We start from the raw sequence: 22,380 nt of genomic DNA, 5'->3' as shown, positions 1-22,380 counted from the left end.
ATTCTAACAGTCTGACATTATTTTCATTAAAAAATTAAAAGGAATAGTCAAACATTCGCTTATATTTAATGATGCACAGATATCATTAAAAAACCTTTTCATGTATGGAGTCAGATGAAATAACGAGAGAATAGCCTATGAGAAAATGTATTGCATTTAGTCAAAATCCCCACAAAATCTTGAACAAATCTTTAATGTATTTATTTATTTTTATAAATGGTCAAGCAAGGAGGTGGTTAAACTTTAGAAAATGAACATAGCTGAAACTAAACTTTATATGGACTTGTCTTGAAGATGTCTTGTTTTCTGTTAATTTTCTATAGGGCTTTCAATAACATTATGCCAATAACATTAAATAAGCATTAAAATTAACAAAATGAGTAACTAAAAAATAACTAGAATTAGTTTTAGTTTAGTCTATTTGTTGGTTTATAAACGTAATATATTAATGAATAATAAAATCTTAAAATAATATTTTTTCCTCACAATAACTCGAGTAACACAGACAGTATTGACATATAATAGGATGTTTTTTTAAATTTGCCACGTATAATTATTTTGTATGTTAAATAATTGATTATATTTGATTGGTTTCACAACACAAAAATAGGCTAATTGTACCAAATAAACTGTGATATGCGTGACTTTACTCGACTTGATCGGAAGAGCTCTCTATTTAGATATAATTTTAAAAACCTATCCTCTCGCAAGTGTCGTCAAAGACTGTGTCATTCGCGTTCACATTTTAATTTGTCCCTCTCCAGGACCCGTAGTAAACAGTGATGGCTTCCTCCGAGACACAGTCGCGTTTCGGTCAATCTGTTAAAGGTTTATTGTCTGATAAAGTCACTTCTTGCAGTGGAGATGTGATCGCTCTAACCCGTCAAGTGTTGAAAGGATCCCGGAGCCAAGAAGTAAATATACGAAACGTTTTCTAACGCCATATTGTTTCTGTAACTGTTTCCCTCTCATAGCAATAAACACCGGAGGCGAGCCTCAACTTATTACGCTGCCTAGACAACATTTTTGGATAGCATAGGCCCAAATATTCGGTGGCATATGATTCTAGACATGCTGTCTAGAAACTGGGTTTTAGGATTCATATTCATATTTGCATCGGTCCCTTGTTCTACTTTACAGCTACTCAGTCAGGCAGCGAGAAATATGGTAATTCAAGAAGATGCCATTCTGCATTCTGAAGATGTATGTGATATAAAAGCTTAATTATTATATTTTGGTTTATTATTATTATTTCATCTTTAGTAAAGCAGATTTAACTTCTTCAAGCATCTTTATTCTTACAGAGTCTACGGAAAATGTCTATTATAACGACCCACTTGCAATATCAGTAAGTATATGTGTATTGCATACTGCATTTATCTCCATTATCATCTTGTACACTACCAGTCAAAGGTTTGGACACACTCATGTAACTTGTGATTTTTTTAATAAACACCTTTAGACCCTAAGGCTGTAAATGCGTAAAATAGTTGTAAAACTAGAAAACGATGGCATCAGTATGAATTTCGTTACAAAATTAAGTTAACCTTTTTTGTCTCTATGTAGCCTAAATCCCAAAATAAATTCCTAAATACAAGAGAGAGTCTGTCTAATATATTTATTTACCTCTTAAATCCAGGCAAGAAGCCATTCAAAAGAAGTAAGTCATTATATTTAGCCTACATAATTAAAATCTATACAAAATTACTTTCAATAACTCTTCATCTTTAATGTCTTTCACAGTGTAGAACACTCCAAAAACCTGCAGGACCAGCTAAGACACTTGATGAAGTAATGGAGCTCTTCTAACATCAAGCTGTGGATATAGCCTATACTCTGGTCTTTCATTGATTTTTTTTAACAGTAGATCACATAATTTGAGACTGCACTGATGGCTCATTTCATAGCAGATTGCTCTTTTAGAAAATGCACAGGTCATCATCCTCTTCTGTTTTTATGGCCTGCTTCTGGATGCTCATGCAAAACATGCATAAGACCTTCAAGTGAAGGATTTTCTGTGAAAGACTATTTCCAGTATTCATATTTGTCTTTTTGAAATGATAGTACAATGTCAAAACAGGTTGCACTGTTTTTGTCTCATCTTTTAAGCATACATTTGTGTAAGAACATTTGCTTTTAGACTTTTAGATCTTGAATTCATTGTACACCAACTGTACAAATTGTATTTTCTTGTTAATTTATTTGTTATTGTTGCGCTATATTTGAATATATTGTATAAAATGGCACAAATAATTGTTTCTTCACATTTTGCTAATTCTTTATTGTGTGTAATCTTGGAGCAACTTTATGTGGAAAACTATGGCAAATGGATGAAATGTGTCCTTTGTTGAAAGTCCAACACGGGGGTAAATGATAACGTTTATCCCACATGCAATATCAGCAGCTCCTCTGCAAGGGCAAGCAGATGGATGTCCATGACCAAGAGCGAGGCCTTGAGCATAACTATCTACTTCAACAAAGTTTTGACTCTAATCTGCAAGACTTGTGCACACATATATATATATATATATATATATATATTTCAGTCAAAATATAAGTGAGGGTCAAAAACTATACTGATCCAAAATAGTAACACATTGTATTGTAACAATTGCATTTATAATATGTTGACAGTTACATAACTTTAATAAAACGAGTAATTCAAGAAAATTATAAAAAACCTTTTAAAAGTGTTGAGAAAAAATAGTTGGTCATGCAATGTCAACAGTTATAATAAATACAAGTTCATTTTAAGTCCTTGTTAAATGATCTTGCACTTTGCACATCTGCTCATTCATACTCACAGGATCATGCAACCTTGAATTGGAAAGAATGTTTTGTACCTCCCATAGTTCAACTTATCAGTAACCAAGGTCTATATTAATGTAGTCTTGCCACCTGCCAAGAGCTTGTGTAAAAGCAAGTCTTGATTTAGTCATTACTATTAGAATGAGTTTTTCAAAAGGATAATGTCTTATGAGCTAATAAATAGGCTTACAAAATTTTATTTACTTTGATTTATGTGGAATGTCCATAGAAATCGCTAAGAGCAACATTGACTGCTTTTTCACACAATGATAATCGCCCATTTAAGAATATTTCCATATCAGTTTTATCTTTATTAATTTAGCAATATATGCAAAACAACAGTTTTTATTCTAAATATGACACTAGGCTATAATAAAGAAAACTATACATATTTACAGAGCTAAGCATGGTTGTATTCGTGTTGTGCCCTTCAAATCTGCAACATCCTCTTGCACATTTTACGTTGCTCAGTTTGACTGTCATTTATGTTCAGGTGGTACTGATTTTGAAAAAGGAAGTCGATTAGTCAAAATGCGTTATTGTTAGGGTTTTGGCTCCCTCTATAGGCAAAACAGCAGCCAAACACATTATTATAGAGCAAATAAATAAATAGTCTGGGGAGATTACAGGTTTGCAGGCTTTAGTGACTACAAGGATGCAATGACGGACCTATTATAAATTAAGGTAATAGGTTACGATATCGTTTTTCAATATTTTTTAGTCTATATTATTGTGTACATATTCAATATATTCATAAACAAACAGTTTTCCAACACAATGTCAATGTCACAATGTTTCCTGGAACAGGAAAGAGCAAGAAGATGCGCACTAAACTCCACTCAAACGTAATGTGTATTTGCATGAACCTATTTAGCAGTTTTACATTTGTACTGTTTTATGGTTCAGTTTTGTCATAATTGAAAGGGTTTCCATATACATCTTGAGATTACAAAGACGGTTTTGTGCTATTTCATTTTGTGAATAAACTTAACAAAAAATGACAAAAGGATATCCGCACACGAGAAATAAGCCAAAAAGCATACGCGCTCATTTACAGGCTTATTACCGTAAGCATTATAATACCCGGACATTTACTTTACCACCATATAGGTAAACAAAATAGGCCTACAATTAATTATAACTAAACTGGATTTTGTTATAATGTATATGTATTGTATTTTGTTTACCTATTTGGTGGTCAGTGTCCGGTGTATTATAATGATTACGGTAGTAAATGCTATTTTCTACATCTGCAAGGAATTCTATTCATTAATTTGTTTTGGACTAGTGGTTTTCGTTCTATGTGAATAAACTTATTAAAATACTTGAAATGTTTACATTTAAAATTGTGTGTGTGTGTGTGTGTGTGTGTGTGTGTGTGTGTGTGTGTGTGTGTGTGTGTGTGTGTGTGTGTGTGTGTGTGTGTGTGTGTGTGTGTGTGTGTGTGTATATCATGTAGTTCTAAATTTAGCTATTAAAAATATAGTAGATATATTTTTTTCATATCCAATTTAAAGTCTATTCAAAAGGTGACAGCTAATAAATCTAATAAAAAAATCTAAATATGAGTATCCAATTTTCCTCTTTCCTCATTTTCCTCCTTTTTTCATTTTCTGAAACATCACAAAACTGTTTACTTTGGAATGTGACATACTGAACGCATGAAGAAGGCGTTACGAGTTTGTTTATCTGGTAGAGACGCACACGCGCTTACAAGCAAATACAAGGAGAATCTTTTTACTCTGCTCGGTTAATTTATTGTATATGATTTACACTAGTAAAACCATCAAACTGTTTTTTTTTCTCTCTCTCTCTCTCTTCTTCAGAATTAACCCCGAAATTTCAGTACGTTAATGCGATGTTTTGGCCAGTACTTTCAATGGTGAGATACAGTTGGCCGTCGGCGACCACTCCCACCTTTTAGGTACTGCTCATTTTACCCGCTGATTGGTCTTTGGAAACACCCACTACCGGGTTTAAGGCCGATAGCACCGCCTCTCCTCCGACATCTCGCGCGATGTCATTGGATGCATCCGGGCTCAATTTGCATACGCTACCGGGTTGGTCAAAACGAACGTCCGTCATTAGGCATCTGTACTCACAGCAGTTCACATAGAGCGTGTTGGTGTGTCATCGTGGTGCAGAGAGGCAGCGATACGCGGTGAGTAATGCCGGCCTTGTTGCTTGATGTCAGGACGGCTATAGAGAGGATGAAGGCGGACGCGGATTCCCTCTGACTGTGGCATCCTACATTCATTGACTAAAGCCTGCCCATTGTCAACATGGCAGAGCAATGGACCGCAGTGCCCACTTCTAATATGGCGGCGCTGAACCGGGCTAGATCATTGACTGTTATATTCTTAATTGTCAGCAGTTGTCTGATCAGTAGCACTGATGGCAAAGACGCGCCAGAAGAGACTGTCATCATTGGCATCCGGCTCGAGGACACCGGCGAGGTGTCGTTTATGGAGAGAGGCATTCTGCGCGTCAGCGAGCGATCTCGTGTCAGGTTAAGGGTCTATGGGCAAAACATCAACAACGAGACGTGGTCCAAACTCGCCTTCACGGAACACAGCAGCAGCAGCGCACCTGCAGAGAGCCAGAGCCCCGGAGATGCACCTGCCTCTCATCCCTGTGGCATCCGATCCTCCGATATCATCATCCTTCCTAACGTGGAGGTAACCCGAAAGACATCTGGGATTATTGAACTAGAGGTGAAGCCTCTGCGAAAAACAGAGAAGAGTAAATTGTATTACCTGTGCATCGCCGCCACGACACCTGGCGCGCAGGACTCGTGGTCCGAGAACACCTGGTTCTATCACGACGGGCATGACACTAAAGTGCTCGTGGTGGAGGAGAAAAAGTTCCTGCTGCCTTTCTGGCTGCAGGTTATTTTTATTGCCATGTTGTTGTGTTTGTCCGGCATGTTCAGCGGGCTGAATCTGGGACTGATGGCGCTGGATCCCATGGAGCTCCGGATTGTCCAAAACTGCGGGACTGAGAAGGAGAAGAATTACGCGAAGAAGATCGAGCCCGTCCGAAGCCAAGGAAACTACCTTCTGTGCTCTTTGCTTTTAGGAAATGTTCTGGTCAATACCACTTTGACCATACTGCTCGATGACATCGCAGGATCGGGGCTGATCGCTGTGGTGGTGTCCACTATAGGGATCGTTATATTCGGAGAAATCGTACCACAAGCCATCTGCTCCAGGCATGGGCTCGCCGTGGGAGCAAACACAATATTCCTGACTAAATTTTTCATGATCCTCACTTTCCCTGCGTCCTATCCCGTCAGTAAACTCCTGGACCACGTGCTCGGGCAGGAGATAGGCACTGTGTACAACAGGGAGAAGCTGCTGGAGATGCTCAGGGTGACAGATCCGTATAATGACCTGGTGAAAGAGGAGCTCAACATCATCCAGGGTGCTCTGGAGCTCAGGACTAAAACTGTGGAGGATGTCATGACACCTTTGCGAGACTGCTTCATGATCGCCGGTGACGCCATCCTGGACTTCAACACCATGTCTGAGATCATGGAGAGCGGCTACACGCGCATTCCTGTGTATGAGGGCGAGAGATGTCATATTGTGGACCTGCTCTTTGTCAAGGACCTGGCCTTTGTGGATCCTGATGACTGCACGCCATTGAAAACCATCACCAAGTTCTACAGCCACCCTCTGCATTTTGTCTTCAATGATACAAAGCTGGATGCCATGCTCGAAGAGTTTAAAAAAGGTAAAATATAAAGTATATATATATATATTTTAAAATAAAATCTACATCATTAAATAATGCAGCTATATAATAATACAAGTATGCTCTAGGAGTTAAAAAAATGTATTTTTTTTAAGTTACACTATAATGATAAAAATATGCTCAAGGAGTTTATAAATGTAAGGGGGATGTAGGCCTATATCATTTCATTGTTTTATTTTAAAGCTACATCTTTAATTACATGTTGAAATAATAATTCATCTATATTATAATAAAAGTAGGCTACATGTTCTTTTTCATGTGTAAATGTATGTTTATGAAAGTTTGAAAATGTTGTTGAAAGTTTCAACAACATTTTCAAACTTTCAGTTACCACTAAAGTTAGAGACTAATGAAACAGAAGTCACCTGAGGAGGTAACCACAGCAAAAGTACACTGCTAGAGCGCTCATATGAGATGGTTGGCAAAACCATCGAAAAAAATAACCCTACCATTAGGCTAATATGTATTGGTTTATTACCACTGATCAGTGTTCGTTATATTAACATATCATCCCATAAAGAAGATATTTGGCAAACTGTGCTAGGGCGACAGTTCGATTGTGGGAGATGAACCTTTCACCTTTAAAAAAAAATTTCATATTAATTAAAACATTTGAAAATCATGCTCATAGTAGTATTCTCTAGTATTGTAACTAATGATTTGTTAAGCATTTTATAATGTGGTAATGTTAGTTATTTTCTTAATGACGGTTATTATGAAGTCTGGCTTTGAGGGTCCCTGCGTCTTTAAAGGTTTTAACCGCTGCTCTAAAGTAACATATACAAAATAGAGAACTCTTGGAAGTGTTAGATTTCATTATGTTCAGCATCAGTAAACAGTGTTATTATTTGTTGTAATGTAAAATGTTACTTGAAGATGGTACCTTGTTGATGAGATGATCTGTACTTTCTGATGTGTGGGATTCAATGAAGACGGTTCAAGAGGAGTTAATTAAACTTCACTGTCAGTGATGTCTCTGACTCCGATATAACATTGATCTCTGGAGTTCATGAAAAGACTGTTGAGTGATCAGGCTTAAGCTTTCATTTTACAACATCACAGTCATCCCATAAAGCTGTTTTACGATTGCTGTTCAGAGAATCATTCCTTCAACAGGCACTGAGTAATGATCACTCTGGCTTGTGATTTTCACCCATTGCCCTGAGCAATCAGAACATGATGTCTGAACCAGTGAATTATTTTCTGACAGAAATACCAAACAGCAATATGAGTGGGTGAGGTTATTATTGGCCATAATGCTCTGTCGTGATATACAAAGTTGAAAGTTCTGTCATGAAAATCTAGATGGCGCAGGCTAATATGGCCTTAACTCAACCGGGCTTGCAATCGCATCATTCTCTATAGGGCACAGCCGATTGGTTCCTGCCTGCTGTATCAGTAGCCAATAAGCTCGCTGCTCAACCTTCAAATATTTGATTAGCATTTGCCTTAGCAGTGCAGCGCGCCTTCAGAAACCCTCCACCTTCCCCAGCTCCACCTGTATAGATCTGCTACGAGTAATTTATTCATGTAACTATATTGTCCAGCAGCAGCATGTCTTACTTTCTCACAGCAGCGTTTCGTGTGTATGCATTGGCAGTAGTAAGTCCCGTACTTGCTCTGAAGTAGCAACAATAATAAGCAGCAACAGCAGCATAGCAGATCTTTTCCGCCATGTCCAAACATATCACCATTGTCATGTCCATTACCATTACCATGCCAGAAATGTATTTATATGCGTAAATTATATTGTTTTAGTTAAAGTGTGTCTTAATAGGTTTAGTCAGTTGTTTTAATGTAAGTGCAAGTATCGATGTTGGACGGTGTCATTTTTAAACATGCGGTCACGCAGTTGTGGACACAGACCATAGTAGGACCGTGGCCTGACATTCCACAAATTGTGGCTGAACAGGAAATGGACTTAAACAGATTTGGGCAACAGTTGAGGTATGTGTAGTACAGTGTTGAGCTTGAGTCCATCAACAAAGCCTATCTTAGAGAAACCCCAACATCTCCTGTGTAAAGGACTCCGTATCACCCACATAAGCCTTTCTCCCCATTTCTTTGTTGTGACATACCTTTCAAACTGTGTTTACTCAACACAAAAGTAGTGATATGCTGTTATGGTGAAAGCATGTTGTCACCTGATGTGTCAAAGGGCAAGTGTCCATTAAGCTGTTGGACTCTGATGGTCTATATCTAATTATTTATATCCTTATTTTTGTTTTCCACTTGGGTCTTATGCATCTGTACTGTATTTCCAGGCTAATTATATCTGGCTGTTGTAGCATGTTGTACTCCGATGCACTTTATTGCTTGCTTTCAAGTTGTTGCTTGTTATGTAAACGGCTTTGATTGTGGCTTTTTTGCTTTTGGCTTTTCTAGTCTTATAAAATGACTCTTCTCAGGAATGAGAGGTATTTGCATTCAAAATGTTGTGGGGTTGGAATGTGTAATCCTGTAAGCAGGGTCAGGAATTCACAGGGTTAATTGATGCTTATGTTGTTGATAATACAATGCGCATTTGGGAGATCTAAACATAAATCGTGTAGTAAACAAGACGAAGCCACTAGTTTCCAGTAAAGGCTCTTTTAAGATTTCTGCACTGTTCTTACAGTTACAACTGAGCAGTAAACCAATACAAGGAAAGGTCCATGGGAAGAAAAGGTCTTGATTTAATAATATATATTTATAAATGTATTATATATATATATAATGAATATTGTTTGTTAAAATATACTACATTTTGAATAATATACACAACCAATCCCAATAGGGATCAGTAAGATTGATATTATTATAGAAATGAATAATTCTCAGGAAACATTAAGTTGATCAAATAAATGCTGGTCTTTTGAACTTTCTATTCATCAAAAAATCCTGAAAAAGGATGTTTCATAGTTTCCTCAAATTTTTTTTTAATTTTTTTTTTTTATGATTTCTGAAGGATCTTGTTACACTGAATACTAATGTATGTACGCCAAATTAATTATTAAAAAGAATTAAAATGAAGTAAAATGAATTTTAATTTTTAATTTCTATTAGTGCTGTCAAATCGGTTAATTGCGATTAATCGCATCTAATATAAAAGTTTTTGTTTACACATATAGGATTACACCTAAAGGATTATTAGGAACTCCATACTAATACTGTGTTTGACCCCCTTTCGCCTTCAGAACTGCCTTAATTCTACGTGGCATTGATTCAACAAGGTGCTGAAAGCATTCTTTAGAAATGTTGGCCCATATTGATAGGATAGCATCTTGCAGGTTATGGAGATTTGTGGGATGCACATCCAGGGCACGAAGCTCCCGTTCCACCACATCCCAAAGATACTCTATTGGGTTGAGATCTGGTAACTGTGGGGGCCATTTTAGTACAGTGAACTCATTGTCATGTTCAAGAAACCAATTTGAAATGATTCGAGCTTTGTGACATGGTGCATTATCCTGCTGGAAGTAGCCATCAGAGGATGGGTACATGGTGGCCATAAAGGGATGGACATGGTCAGAAACAATACTCAGGTAGGCCGTGGCATTGAAAAACAATGCCCAATTGGCACTAAGGGACCTAAAGTGTGCCAAGAAAACATCCCCCACACCATTACATCACCACCACCAGCCTGCACAGTGGTAACAAGGCATGATGGATCCATGTTCTCATTCTGTTACGCCAAATTCTGACTCTACCATCTGAATGTCTCAACAGAAATCGAGACTCCTCAGACCAGGCAACATTTTTCCAGTCTTCAACTGTCCAATTTTGGTGAGCTCTTGCAAATTGTAGCCTCTTTTTCCTATTTGTAGTGGAGGTGAGTGGTACCTAGTGGGGTCTTCTGCTGTTGTAGCCCATCCGCCTCAAGGTTGTGCGTGTTGTGGCTTCACAAATGCTTTGCTGCATACCTCGGTTGTAACGAGTGGTTATTTCTAGAGTTGTTCCGATACTAGTATCGGAAATGCCACCGATACCAATAAAAATTCTGGCATCGGTATCGGCAAGTACTTCTACCCGCGTACCGATCCGATACCATTTTCTTAAACAATAACTAGTTATGCACGCTAGCTTTGCGTAACGCTGCAAATCGGAGCTCAATTCTTCTTCGCTGCTCTAAACAGTGGTTGCTTGTGGCGACACAGGAAGTCGTGCTGTTGCCACACAAGCAACAACTGTTTAGAGCAGCGAAGAAGAAAACGCTCGCGCGCCCTGCAGTTGGCAGTTTTTCAGACTGGACAACCAGCTAGTTAAACGGCGACATGTCTCATATGACATACTGCAATTTCGAGGGGTGGAACAAGTATTAGCAACTTCAATTAACACCGAGTAACCCCGCAGAACACGATTACACAAAGGCAAGGGCAGAGAAGGATGAGCCGCGCCAGAATCAACAATCTCTGAAAGCTTCATTCAAACTTAGAGAAATGTTTTCAAAAGACAGCCAACGAGCAATAAATATAACCGACAACATGTAAGTTAAGTTTATTATTCTGGATGACCAGCCGATGTCAAAACTGAAATGCCGTTTATTTAACATTTATGGACCTTAAATTATAAAGAGATAATTTTCTTATATTATTCATATATAATTTTTTTTAGATTCCTAGATTTATTTGTTGCACTTTTTTTATACAGTTATATATTGTAAATCTTAAATACCTTTTTTCAGTTTACAGTATTAGATGTGTGGCTGCATTTTAAGTTGTTTTTCACTTAAGAAAGATAAATAATATATTGCTGTGAAATGTATGTCAGATAATAAAAATACTCTATAGTTCACTCTATGTATTTGTTCATGTTTATTTAAGGGATAAGTCTGAAGCACACCATAAAATAATTCTATCAATTCATACAGTGCTAGTATGAATTGCAGCTGTATAGAATCTGTACAGACCCAGGTATCGGATCAGTACTCGGTATCGGCCGATACCCTGAGTCCAGGTATCGGTATCGGGAAGGGAAAAAGGCTATCGGAACATCTCTAGTTATTTCAGTCAAAGTTGCTCTTCTATCAGCTTGAATCAGTCGGCCCATTCTCCTCTGACCTCTAGCATCAACAAGGCATTTTTGCCAACAGGACTGCCGCATACTGGATGTTTTTCCCTTTTCACACCATCTTTGTAAACCCTAGAAATGGTTGTGCGTGAAAATCCCAGTAACTGAGCAGATTGTGAAATACTCAGATCGGCCCGTCTGGCACCAACAACCATGCCACGCTCAAAATTGCTTAAATCACCTTTCTTTCCCATTCTGACATTCAGTTTGGAGTTCAGGAGATTGTCTTGACCAGGACCACACCCCAAATGCATTGAATCAACTGCCATGTGATTGGTTGATTAGATAATTGCATTAATGAGAAATTGAACAGGTGTTCCTAATAATCCTTTAGGTGAGTGTGTGTGTGTATATATATATATATATATATATATACACACACACAGACATATGTTATATATATATAATATACACACACATATTATGTAAACAAAAACTTTTATGTTAGATGCGATTAATCAATTTGACAGCACTAATTTATAATTTCTTGTTTACATTTTACAAAAGTATTCAACTACAAATCTCCTATTCTGTAGCACACATTTTAATAATGTATAGGTTGTAATGCTCATCTCTGCCCTCAATAGGGTTCACTTTGACCAATTTCAGTCTGATTCTCAGGTAATTATCTCAGTTAAATGTGCATTTTTGGCTTCAAATTAAAAGCCTCCCCAGGTATAGATAAAGGGGTATTTTTTTAACAGTTTATTTAAAGTGTTTATTAACATGTTTATGAGCGCTTAAGTGTTCAGTGACAGTCTGTCAGGAAGCTTAAATATCTTGACATATTGAGGTCTGAGGAGATTCTTTGTTATTGAATAAGCAAATGTTGATCAGATTTTGTGTTTGAAATAACTGTGCAAGCACTGTTATTCTACAGATGAGTCATAGGCCTGCCATGGGGGAGAAACACTGGGGGTTAATTTACTGCACTGAAATTTCCATTTCCGGGGTGAAATATTATTAAGACTGATGTAAGTCTTTTCCTTGGGAACCTATATTTACAGTCATTTTACTGTTTAAAAAAATGACTATATAAAAAGGAACATTGCCTTGATAAGTGCCTGTGATATTTGTAAGATGTTCCAGTGAAGCATCACAGACGTGCCACCCACAGTCCCACCAACTATTTATAGGGAAATTCCATTACGGAAAATATCTAAGAAAAAAACTCATTCCATAAATAAGGTGGGAATGTACTAAATGTGTCTGTATGTGTTGTCTAGAAACCATGTGTTCATTTGGAGTCAAGTTCTGTTTACTTGATCCAAAAAGTTTAGGCACTCCAATTCATCTTGGAGTTTTTTTGTTTAAAAAAAAAAGTTTTCTGATCAACAGTCATGTCGCAAACTCAGAAAGCTAGTGTCTTATTCTTGCACGCAAGAGGTCATATTCTTATGCCTTGAGAACTGCTAATTGATGCTTTGCTAGAATTGTCTCAGCATATTAGTGTGATTTCTGAAGGATCATGTGACACTGAAGATTGGATATTCAAATAGAAACAGTTATGTATTTCACCAATATTACTGTTTTTGCTGTATTTTTGATCAAATAGACGTTGCCTTGGTGAGCATGAGACTTTTTTCAAAAACAAACTTACTGATGCCAAACTTTGAATGTAATTTTGTTAGCATAACTGCACCATTCAGAGCTCATAAAAACTAGACTGGTGAAAGAGAACTTCCCAAAATGGTCAAAATTAAATAGCCAGATTTTCTATTATTTGCTGTTAAAGCCTCTGTGACACTGTGTGGGCATTTCTTGGAAGCTCAAAACAATGACTTCTCTTCTCTAGATTCTTTGGATGTAGGACCTATACTTGTGTTCTCAGTTTGGCTAAAACTGTACTGAACTGATGAAAGATCATTTATTGTGTCTTAAATGGTTCATGTGTTGAGAAGTGACTGTCTAAAACTCTCCTAAGATCAGATAGATCAGGGGTGAGGGATGTGGGCGGCCTCTGAAAACCAACTCTGTTTAACAGCACCTCTTTGTTACGGTCTAAACTGTTTATTTACAAAATAATCTTATTTTCCTGCTGTAAAAGTCATGCTGGTTTTAAATGCAAATAAGCCTATATTTCCTTAGGCAAGTGTTGGTGCACTGCTTACTGATTCCAACAGGCATGAAACAGGCCCGAACAAGATCGGACCAAGATCGGTCAGTCATTAACTCGGGTCTGGCCGCCCAGTAGTTTTTAAAGAAACCTCTTTTCTCTCTCTCTCTCTCATTTTTTCTGCTGGTATATATAGTGGTATTTATGGAAAAGTTTTATGCAGACACCCTACATAATGGATTGCTACACTGTCACGCCGGTGAGAGCATCGCCCAAGTGGAATGGAAACTTCATTTCAGATCTAATATTAGCTCCGGCTCTGGAAAATTCCTTTTAAATGATCACTAGCTGAGAAACAGGAAAAGAATTTTCTTTAACATTTTGGTTGACAGTGCTGGGCAGGAATTTTTTAAGCAGCTTATCGAGGAGGTCCTGGGAAAACAGATGTGGAACCATGAGAGATTTGCTAAGAAAACGCGACGGATCATTGTCTGACTCAGAGAACTTCTTGTTTGAATAGTCACAATTGTCAAATAATAACTCTCTCATAGATTTTGATAAGCACGCGTGACATGTTTTAATCATAAACCAACAGAACTGAGATTTTATGGTTGTAGAGGGTTCAGGAGGACCACCATGTTTGATATGATCTGAAATGAGAGATACCTCATAACCTCAACTGTATATTGTTTTTGCGCTGGCAGGTAAATCCCATCTGGCCATTGTCCAAAGAGTGAATAATGAAGGAGAGGGTGACCCATTCTATGAAGTTCAGGGCATCGTCACGCTAGAGGACGTCATTGAAGAAATTATCAAATCTGAGATTCTTGATGAGACAGACTTATACAGTGAGTAACATTTACATTTACAAACCAAGCAAACATTTGTATTTATTTGATTTTTATTCTATTTATTCAATGCCAATAATAAATAGAATAAATGGACTCCAATTACGTATTTCAAAAAAACATTTAAAGTGCAATAAAATGACTTGAATGCACTTTTTTCTTGATAAATATTAAGATGTGCTCTGTCATACTTTCAAGGTAAATGACTTTTTACTTTGATTGAACCACATGACATTTTTAAGATTCATTACATTTAACCTTTACTTGAAAATGGAATAAAATGTATTCAAAACCACATTAATCAACATTAATACAAACACTATGTTTTCTGAGAACTTGGCACAAGTGTTTTAAACTAGACATTTAAAAGATTTTCTTTCTTTAATGTCATAGACCCAAAGTCCCTTTAAGACTAGTCGTTTCTCTCGGCGGCCATCTTTGAAACGCCTCTCGGGCAGCATTTCAGTCAAGTGCAGCTCCTATCTCTTTGAATGGGGAAACATGAAAATTTTGCGAACTGTTTGCCAAGCTTATGATTAAATTTCATATTTGAAATATGACAACAACTGACCAAGCTAATGCACAGTCCTAAGCGTGCGTCTAACCAGAGCTTTTAACAGCAGCAACAGTGACTCAATGACTTTACCAAATCGGCGATTGGCTCTTTTACTTAAGGCGGGACTTATTCCGCCATATGCACGTTTCAATTTCTCCCATTCATAGTAATACAAGTGCACCACCTTTGTATATCTAAAGTCTTTGATTGACCTCTATGCAATATTGTCATTACATCCACATCCTGGGAATTGAAACCCATAACCTTGGTGTTACTGGTTCTATGCTCTACCATTCTCATTTGTTTTAGATCTCACAATGCTGGTCAAAACATCTAACCATGTCCTTCTGTTATTCCCAATGAAAGCTGACAACAAGACGAAAAAGAAGATAGCTCACAGGGAGAAGAAACAGGATTTCTCCGCTTTCAAACCCACAGATAACGAGTTGAGGGTGAAAATATCTCCGCAGCTTCTTTTGGCCACACTGCGTTTCCTGGCAACTGGTACTGATGTCCAGCATGTAACTACATGTGTCTCTGCATTCATAATCATAAAAATAATAAGAAAAAAAAATCACAAACTCTTAAAGCGTTCTTAAACCTGTTTTTTTTTTCTTCTCCTACAGAGGTGGAGTCCTTTAGTGCAGCTCAAATGTCAGAGAAAATCCTCCTGCGCTTGCTGAAACATCCTAACGTCATCTTGGAGCTCAAATATGATGACAAGAACAAGAAAATGTCAGAGCACTACCTCTTTCACCGCAACAAGCCTGTGGACTACTTCATCCTCATCCTGCAGGTCAGAACATCCTCAGCTGTATCTCAATGTTATGAGTTCTGTTTGAGCGAAAGGTCACAACCTTTGCAGACCTTGATCTATGTACAACGTCATGGCCTCGATTGAAATCTTGAAGCTCTGAACATAGTGAGCTGCCTAGCAAAGGGTTGGTCGCCTACTAAAGCCCCCGATATACTCGCAGCAAAGTTCTGTTTCGTTCTTCGCTTTGAATGAAAATGCATACGTTGACAGGCAGGTAGGACATCGTACCATTGCATTTGAACTGAATGCAATGATTGGACGACCATTTTATGGTCCTATGCCTTCCACAGACGATATATATAGCATACTAGCATAACAAAAAATGTTTCTGGAACAAATTGCCTACCCTGCCTTTAAGAATCTAATTTTGACCCAAATTCTCGGCAACAACGCAGACGTCATTTTAGCCAATCAATGACAACCTTTCTGAAAAAAAATCGTCCACTACTTATTTGATTCAGTACTGAAAATGAACTCAAATAAATCTATTTACATTCAAAAACCTGTATCTCTGTTGGCCCACAGGGGAAGGTGGAAGTTGAGGCTGGAAAGGAGGGGATGAAGTTTGAAGCTGGGGCCTTCTCGTATTATGGAGTGCTGGCTCTAACTTCCTCACCAGGTCTGAACAATGCATAGTCTCACTTATTGCACAAACCTGCTAGAAGTCCGGGTTTTGATGAAAATGTATGCTCTTTGGTCATGAAAGAAAGAGATTGTCAACTCTGAAGTTTTTACACACTTTTGTATGGCTGATATCTTTATTTCATACAACTCTTTCTACCAAATCATGCATGATTTTCTTTTCTATCAGATTTATTATTGGATTTCTTTAAGCATGAGGAATACTCTCTTGAATCAATCACATTATGCAAATGCACACTATGCAAATGATTACTCATTTGATTCTTGGTGGAATTCTGTGTAAATCATGTTTTCCTCCCCATGATTTCCTTCTGTCTTTTCCTCCTTCTCTCTTTTCTTCTTGTTCTCCAGTTCCCCTCTCCTTGTCTCGAACCTTTGTGGTGAGCAGGGCAGAATCACTGGCAGGATCTCCAGGTACTGGACTTGTTTCTCCTCTGAATAATCTTTTCACATCAGAATCTGAATATTTGAATGGTGCGTCATGAGTTTTCTCTGTCCAAGGTCCTCCATTTTCTTTTACAGAAAAAAGGAAATGTTAATGGTCTGATCATCATAATGGGAGCCAATAAGCAAATGACACCATTTTTATGTGCATTCAAAAGCATTCACCTTTTGATGAATCTTTCTTTTATTCATCCAAAAGATGGATCAATTGAAATAAATCTTTTTGCAAAATTGCAAATGTCAAAACTGTTTTACAAACGGCTTTTGTTCACTTTATCCATTTACACTGCTATTCAAAGGTTTTAAAAGGAATGAATACTTGTATTCAGCAAATATGCATTAAATTAATCAAAAGTGACAGTAAAGACTTGAATAGAATTTAAAAAAAAATCTTTTGCAACATTCATCAAAGAATCCTGAAAAAAAGTATAATTGATTCCACATAAACTTGATAACATTGGTAATAATAATAATACATTCTTATTGAGCACAAAATCAGCCTATAAGAAGTGTTTCTGAAGGATCATGTGACACTGAAAATTGGAGTAATGGCTGCTGAAAATTCAGCTTTGCCATCATATGAATAATTTACATTTTAAAATGTATTTAAATTGAAAACAGTTATTTTAAAATGTAATTTCACTTCTTTCAAAACCATTTAAAAAATCTTTCCGACCCCAAACTTCTGAATGGTAGTGTACATGCTATCCATTTATGTCATTTATTCACTCATTTTCATATTTAGCAAATTGGTCACGTATATTTTTCTAAATATGAAACAATCCACACAGTTAGACATCTGACCCTGGGATTATATACATTCCAGTGAAATGACTGTTGTACTGCTTCCCCACAGACACCCTTTGAACTTTTTCTTTAAGAAGTGGAGAACCTAATCTTATTTTGATTAAAAACTCTAAATTACATGTGAGTTAAGCAGATGTTCTAATCCTAATTGTCACTTTCTGACAAAGTTTAAAAATGTGCAAACATGCAGTGGATTATAACTACCTTTTGTTCTGCTGATAAAACAGTGGTGACAAAAGACTGTGACAAGAGAAGCCACTGGCTAATGGTTGTTGTCCCTTATTTATGTGGATTTTTTTAGGCTACAAAAGCAAATCCTCACTGGGTTTCTAGCAGAGAAAGATCAAAGTCGCATTAAATGGCTGCTACATTGTAAATTTGGATTGTAAATAAATGAAGCATCTAAACACAAAAGCATTCCACAGCATGGTTCATGAGAAGAGACAGGGCTTCCAAAATGAACGGAACATCAGACAAGCATCTTTTCTTTGGTTTGTTTACATCACAGCAGCTGACCAATGACCTGCATGTCACCCTTTATTTGCTATACAGAAAATAAGTCACCTCCACGACCGTTCGGACTCAACCACTCAGACTCCCTGAACAGGAGTGACCGGATGGAGGCGGTCACTCCCACACTGGGCAGCAGCAACAACCAGCTCAACTCCTTCCTGCAGGTCTATGTGCCGGACTACACCGTGAGAGCCGCCTCTGACCTGCTTTACATCAAGGTTTGAATGCTGCTGAGAATTTATATTGCCCTTCTGAATCTCAACTCAGACTAGTTTATTTGGATTGCATAGAATTGCAAGCCTTCTAGAACCTCAACTGAAGTTTGAGACACTTTGTGATGCCTAAAACTGACAGTCGTATTAAATTTATTTTTGGCATAAGCTTGTATCCAAAGCCAGGGCCGTCATGCAGCTTGACCATTAGTCCAGTGGTACTTTTGTTGTTTAGTGCAGAGGATTTCAAACTTTTTTTAATCCAAGGACCCTCGAATATGATATACCCCACTTTCTGTAATATAAAGACAACTAAATTTTATACTTCTATACAATTTATATTGTAAAAAAAAAAATATATATATTATATAATGTGTTGTTACAAATTTCCAAAATTAAACATTTGCTATTTATATTGTAATTACATTAAAGCAGGATTTCCCAAATTGGGGTTCTCAAACCCCACCAAAATAAAACAAAAAAGGATTAAATATAAAAATGCCATGTGACCATTAACCGACACCAGAGAACCAGTAAGCATGCAAATTTGTTTTTAAATTCTTAAAATACTGATGTAAAAACATTTTACATCAGAGGGGTTCAGCTGATAAAAAAGGTTTGGGAATCCCTGTACCAGAGCAATGAGAGCATAGAATATTATGTATATTTTAATTATTTACTTGGTATTGAGGTTTTAGGTATTAGAGCCCATAATATTAGAATGTTACATCTTACGATGTTACCATATGAAGACAAACATATTGCCTGAATTGGCATTTAGTTATATACACTTATTTTTTATTTTTTTACTAAAAAAAATCCATCCAAAGCAGTTTTACAGTTTAACACCAGATAAACACGAGTAGAATCTAACAATTGAAAGATTTCTGAACATATTTCACAAAGTAGAACATGAGAGAATAAACAGGTTTAGTTATTTTATTTTTATTATTATTATTAAAAACTAGAGTTGTCGATAGAATCAAATAATTTCATTAAAAAAAGTTTAAAAAAATAATAATAATAAATCTGATGATTTCTATCTTTAGAAAGCTGAATGAAACAATAAGAGCATTACATTTGGTAGATGTGTTTGGTAGAATTGTTACACATATTTTATATTTTCAATAAACATTTTAACTTGGATCTAAAAAAAAATACATTTTGCAAAAACAAAAAATACAGCTTAGTTAAAAATTTTTTTTTAAATCCACTTGGCTCTAAAAATCTGAAGATCTCAGTTTGAATTAGCATGACGCTTCTATTCAAAGCAACTTTGAATAATGTTTTTTAATAATTACAGATATTAGCAGTGCTACATCACAAAATGTCCAAAATAGACCAGAATAATTCTAGCTCATTAATTCTTGTTCCCCTTCTCTCAGGTGACCCGCCAGCAATATCAGAACGCCCTGATGGCGTCTCGCATGGACAAAACACCTCAGTCCACGGACAGCGAGTTCACCAAGATCGAGTTGACCTTCACAGAGCATCAGGATGGACCACTGGATGAGTCGGCCACTCTTTTGACCACCAACGCACACAGACCCAACCACACTGCCCACAACGACGGGGCTATTTAACCACCCTCAGCGGAGAGAGATGGCGAGAGAGAGCGCTCGGCTCCATTAGAGAGGCCTTCTCGTACACTGGGCAGCTTCCGTTTGACATAACTCGTATCACGGTCGATTTCAAAGGGGACCGTACGCAAAGACTACAACGTGAAGGGCCGCATATCCCACAATGCATGCACTAATGACCTTAACACTTTTTGTAGGCAGCGGATCAGTCAGGGACCACAAAATCATTCTCGCTCGAGGACTCACACACTTGAAATTCACACTCACACACTTTCACTTAGGAGCAAGGTGACGACCCACACCACACCTCGACCAGACACGATACTAGAAGGACAAAGAAATAATGGTGCCTTTAGACAGCGCTCGGTTACTGTCAACAAAGGAGATCTAGAGGGCCCCGGCGACACGGAGCTCTCCCAAATCTTCCATTCGACCCAGGAAGCCCGAGTAGATGCAACCACAGGTGAGATATCGGCGACCAGGAGGCTTGGAAACACTCGATGGAGATCAATATCACTAAGCCTTTCGAGAAAATCCAGGATACGTCTCGCAGCCTGTCAGAGCAGAACTGAGAGGCATCACGACCAAAGACATTTGGCAAGGACAGCAAAAAACGGGAAAAATAACTTCAAGAGAATTTGTTACAAAACAGCAGCTTCGGATATGACGCGCATTAGCAGGCAAAACAGTATTTGCCTGGACTGTGCCAAATAACACCAACGATTTCAATGATTTCTTCTGCCCAGGTTAATCCACGTCACGTACAGATGCGCTTTGTACAGCATTCGCAGTACAAAGAAGTCAGATGTGTTTACATATGAGGGCCTTTTTCATCTATATATGTATATATATATATATATATATATAGAGAGAGAGAGAGATTTTTTTTTTTACATCAATCCTGATTGCTCTGAGGTACAGCGTCACCTATTTTAAGGTGAATAGATTATGTCTCATGACTGGTTCCATTTTTATGTACGTCGGACCACTCTTTATTAACGATACGTTTTTGATTTTCAGTGCATTTGTTGTAATCGTGTAACTCTTCATTTTTAAAAGAAACATTTTGTACGTCACAACAACCTTTCTTCAGATAGTTTCAAGCTGCATTTAGGACCTAAAAAAAACATGTAAAGGACTATTTCAGGAATTTACACCATAACTTATATTTGTCTTCAGATTCAGATTGCTCTTTTATCTTACTTTTATTTTATTTTTTAGAGAAAAAGCTATTCACGTAGGACTCAATGCCATGGGATTGTTAAAGAGGTATCGATTTTAAAACGGACGAAAAAGGAAAATAATTCAGCATTAATGTATTTATTTTTGTTTTATTATGACAAGATTACACTAACTCCTGATACATAGGGGAACGATTCTCTGGATGATGTGTTTATCCGCTGTGTTGTTTTTTTATTTTTTATTCTCAGAACCTCCTGAGGCGCTTCCGTCAGAAGCGTAAAGCCGCTGGATATCAGGACATTCACGTCTGAAGTGTTTTATGTAGCAACCTCTCAGTGCAATAGTGCAACAGCTATGCAGGGACAATCATGACCAATTAATGAGCTCACAGGTAGGACAAAATAACCAAAAGTAAACTAGCAGAATTTAATAAGAGGCTGAGAGGTAGAATAAGTTTGTTAGAGTAACATAACTATTGTTGAGATGTGAAATAGTGATTGTTAAGCGCTAACAAAGGCTTCATTCCTGTTCTTCTTTATCGAACACTTATTCCATTTTTTTTTCACACTGTGTTAAAGAGGAACGCCCTTTCATTTCGCTTAAAGCATTTGGTGATGTCCTACAGGTCAGATCAGTGTTTTCACATCGGATCGCCTGCCTTAGAAAAGAGGAAATGTCTTTAAAAATGTGGTGCTCTAACATGCCGTTTGAGTCTGTCATACACTGCTGCTATTTTCAATCTTGAATGTGTATAGAGATATTGTACAGTCATAAATCAGAGAGTACTATTGTATGCTTACATACTATAAACCAGAAAATGCTATATCAGATTTAAATATACATATTATATATATATATAATGCAGATGGAAATTGCTATAATAAAACAGTTTGACAACTTTATGGCTACCTGCCTGCATTTATTTTATTTTATTTTTTAAAGGTTAGATTGTGGCAGATGTAACTCTGATTAATGTGTTTAATATATAATGCAATTTAGTTATGGCAAATAAAACAGCCACAAAATTGCTGCAAATTTACTTTTTACACAATACTTACTCTAAATAATATTGTCTAAAACATTTTAAAACAGAAAATTGGTTAATTTTTT

The 22,380-nt window shown here is 37.1% G+C and overlaps 2 protein-coding genes across 3 annotated transcripts; both read left to right on the top strand.

Annotated features, from left to right (window-relative positions):
- The first annotated feature begins 750 nt into the window (after positions 1-750).
- Positions 751-2,266, top strand: borcs7 (BLOC-1 related complex subunit 7). The gene is made up of 5 exons (XM_056238040.1): positions 751-914; positions 1,141-1,203; positions 1,305-1,348; positions 1,640-1,660; positions 1,744-2,266. Exons 1-5 carry the CDS (start codon positions 783-785, stop codon positions 1,793-1,795), a joined length of 312 nt encoding a protein of 103 aa, XP_056094015.1. The 5' UTR covers positions 751-782; the 3' UTR covers positions 1,796-2,266.
- Positions 2,267-4,889: 2,623 nt separating this feature from the next.
- cnnm2a (cyclin and CBS domain divalent metal cation transport mediator 2a) lies at positions 4,890-22,172 on the top strand. Of its 2 annotated transcripts, XM_056238022.1 has the most exons (8): positions 4,890-6,543; positions 14,374-14,517; positions 15,440-15,577; positions 15,700-15,869; positions 16,416-16,509; positions 16,884-16,946; positions 18,336-18,514; positions 19,894-22,172. In XM_056238022.1, exons 1-8 carry the CDS (start codon positions 5,091-5,093, stop codon positions 20,089-20,091), a joined length of 2,439 nt encoding a protein of 812 aa, XP_056093997.1. In that variant the 5' UTR covers positions 4,890-5,090; the 3' UTR covers positions 20,092-22,172. The 2 variants fall into 2 exon arrangements, with proteins under 2 accessions (XP_056093997.1, XP_056093998.1); XM_056238023.1 differs by lacking the exon at positions 16,884-16,946.
- The last annotated feature ends 208 nt before the right edge of the window (positions 22,173-22,380 follow it).

This window comes from Rhinichthys klamathensis, unplaced genomic scaffold, assembly GCF_029890125.1.
Source record: "Rhinichthys klamathensis goyatoka isolate OS25496 unplaced genomic scaffold, OSU_Roscu_1.1 h1tg000505l_1, whole genome shotgun sequence".
Lineage (NCBI taxonomy): Eukaryota > Metazoa > Chordata > Actinopteri > Cypriniformes > Leuciscidae > Rhinichthys > Rhinichthys klamathensis.
The sequence above is the reverse complement of the archived record's forward strand: the minus strand, read 5'-3'. Positions and strand labels throughout refer to the sequence as shown.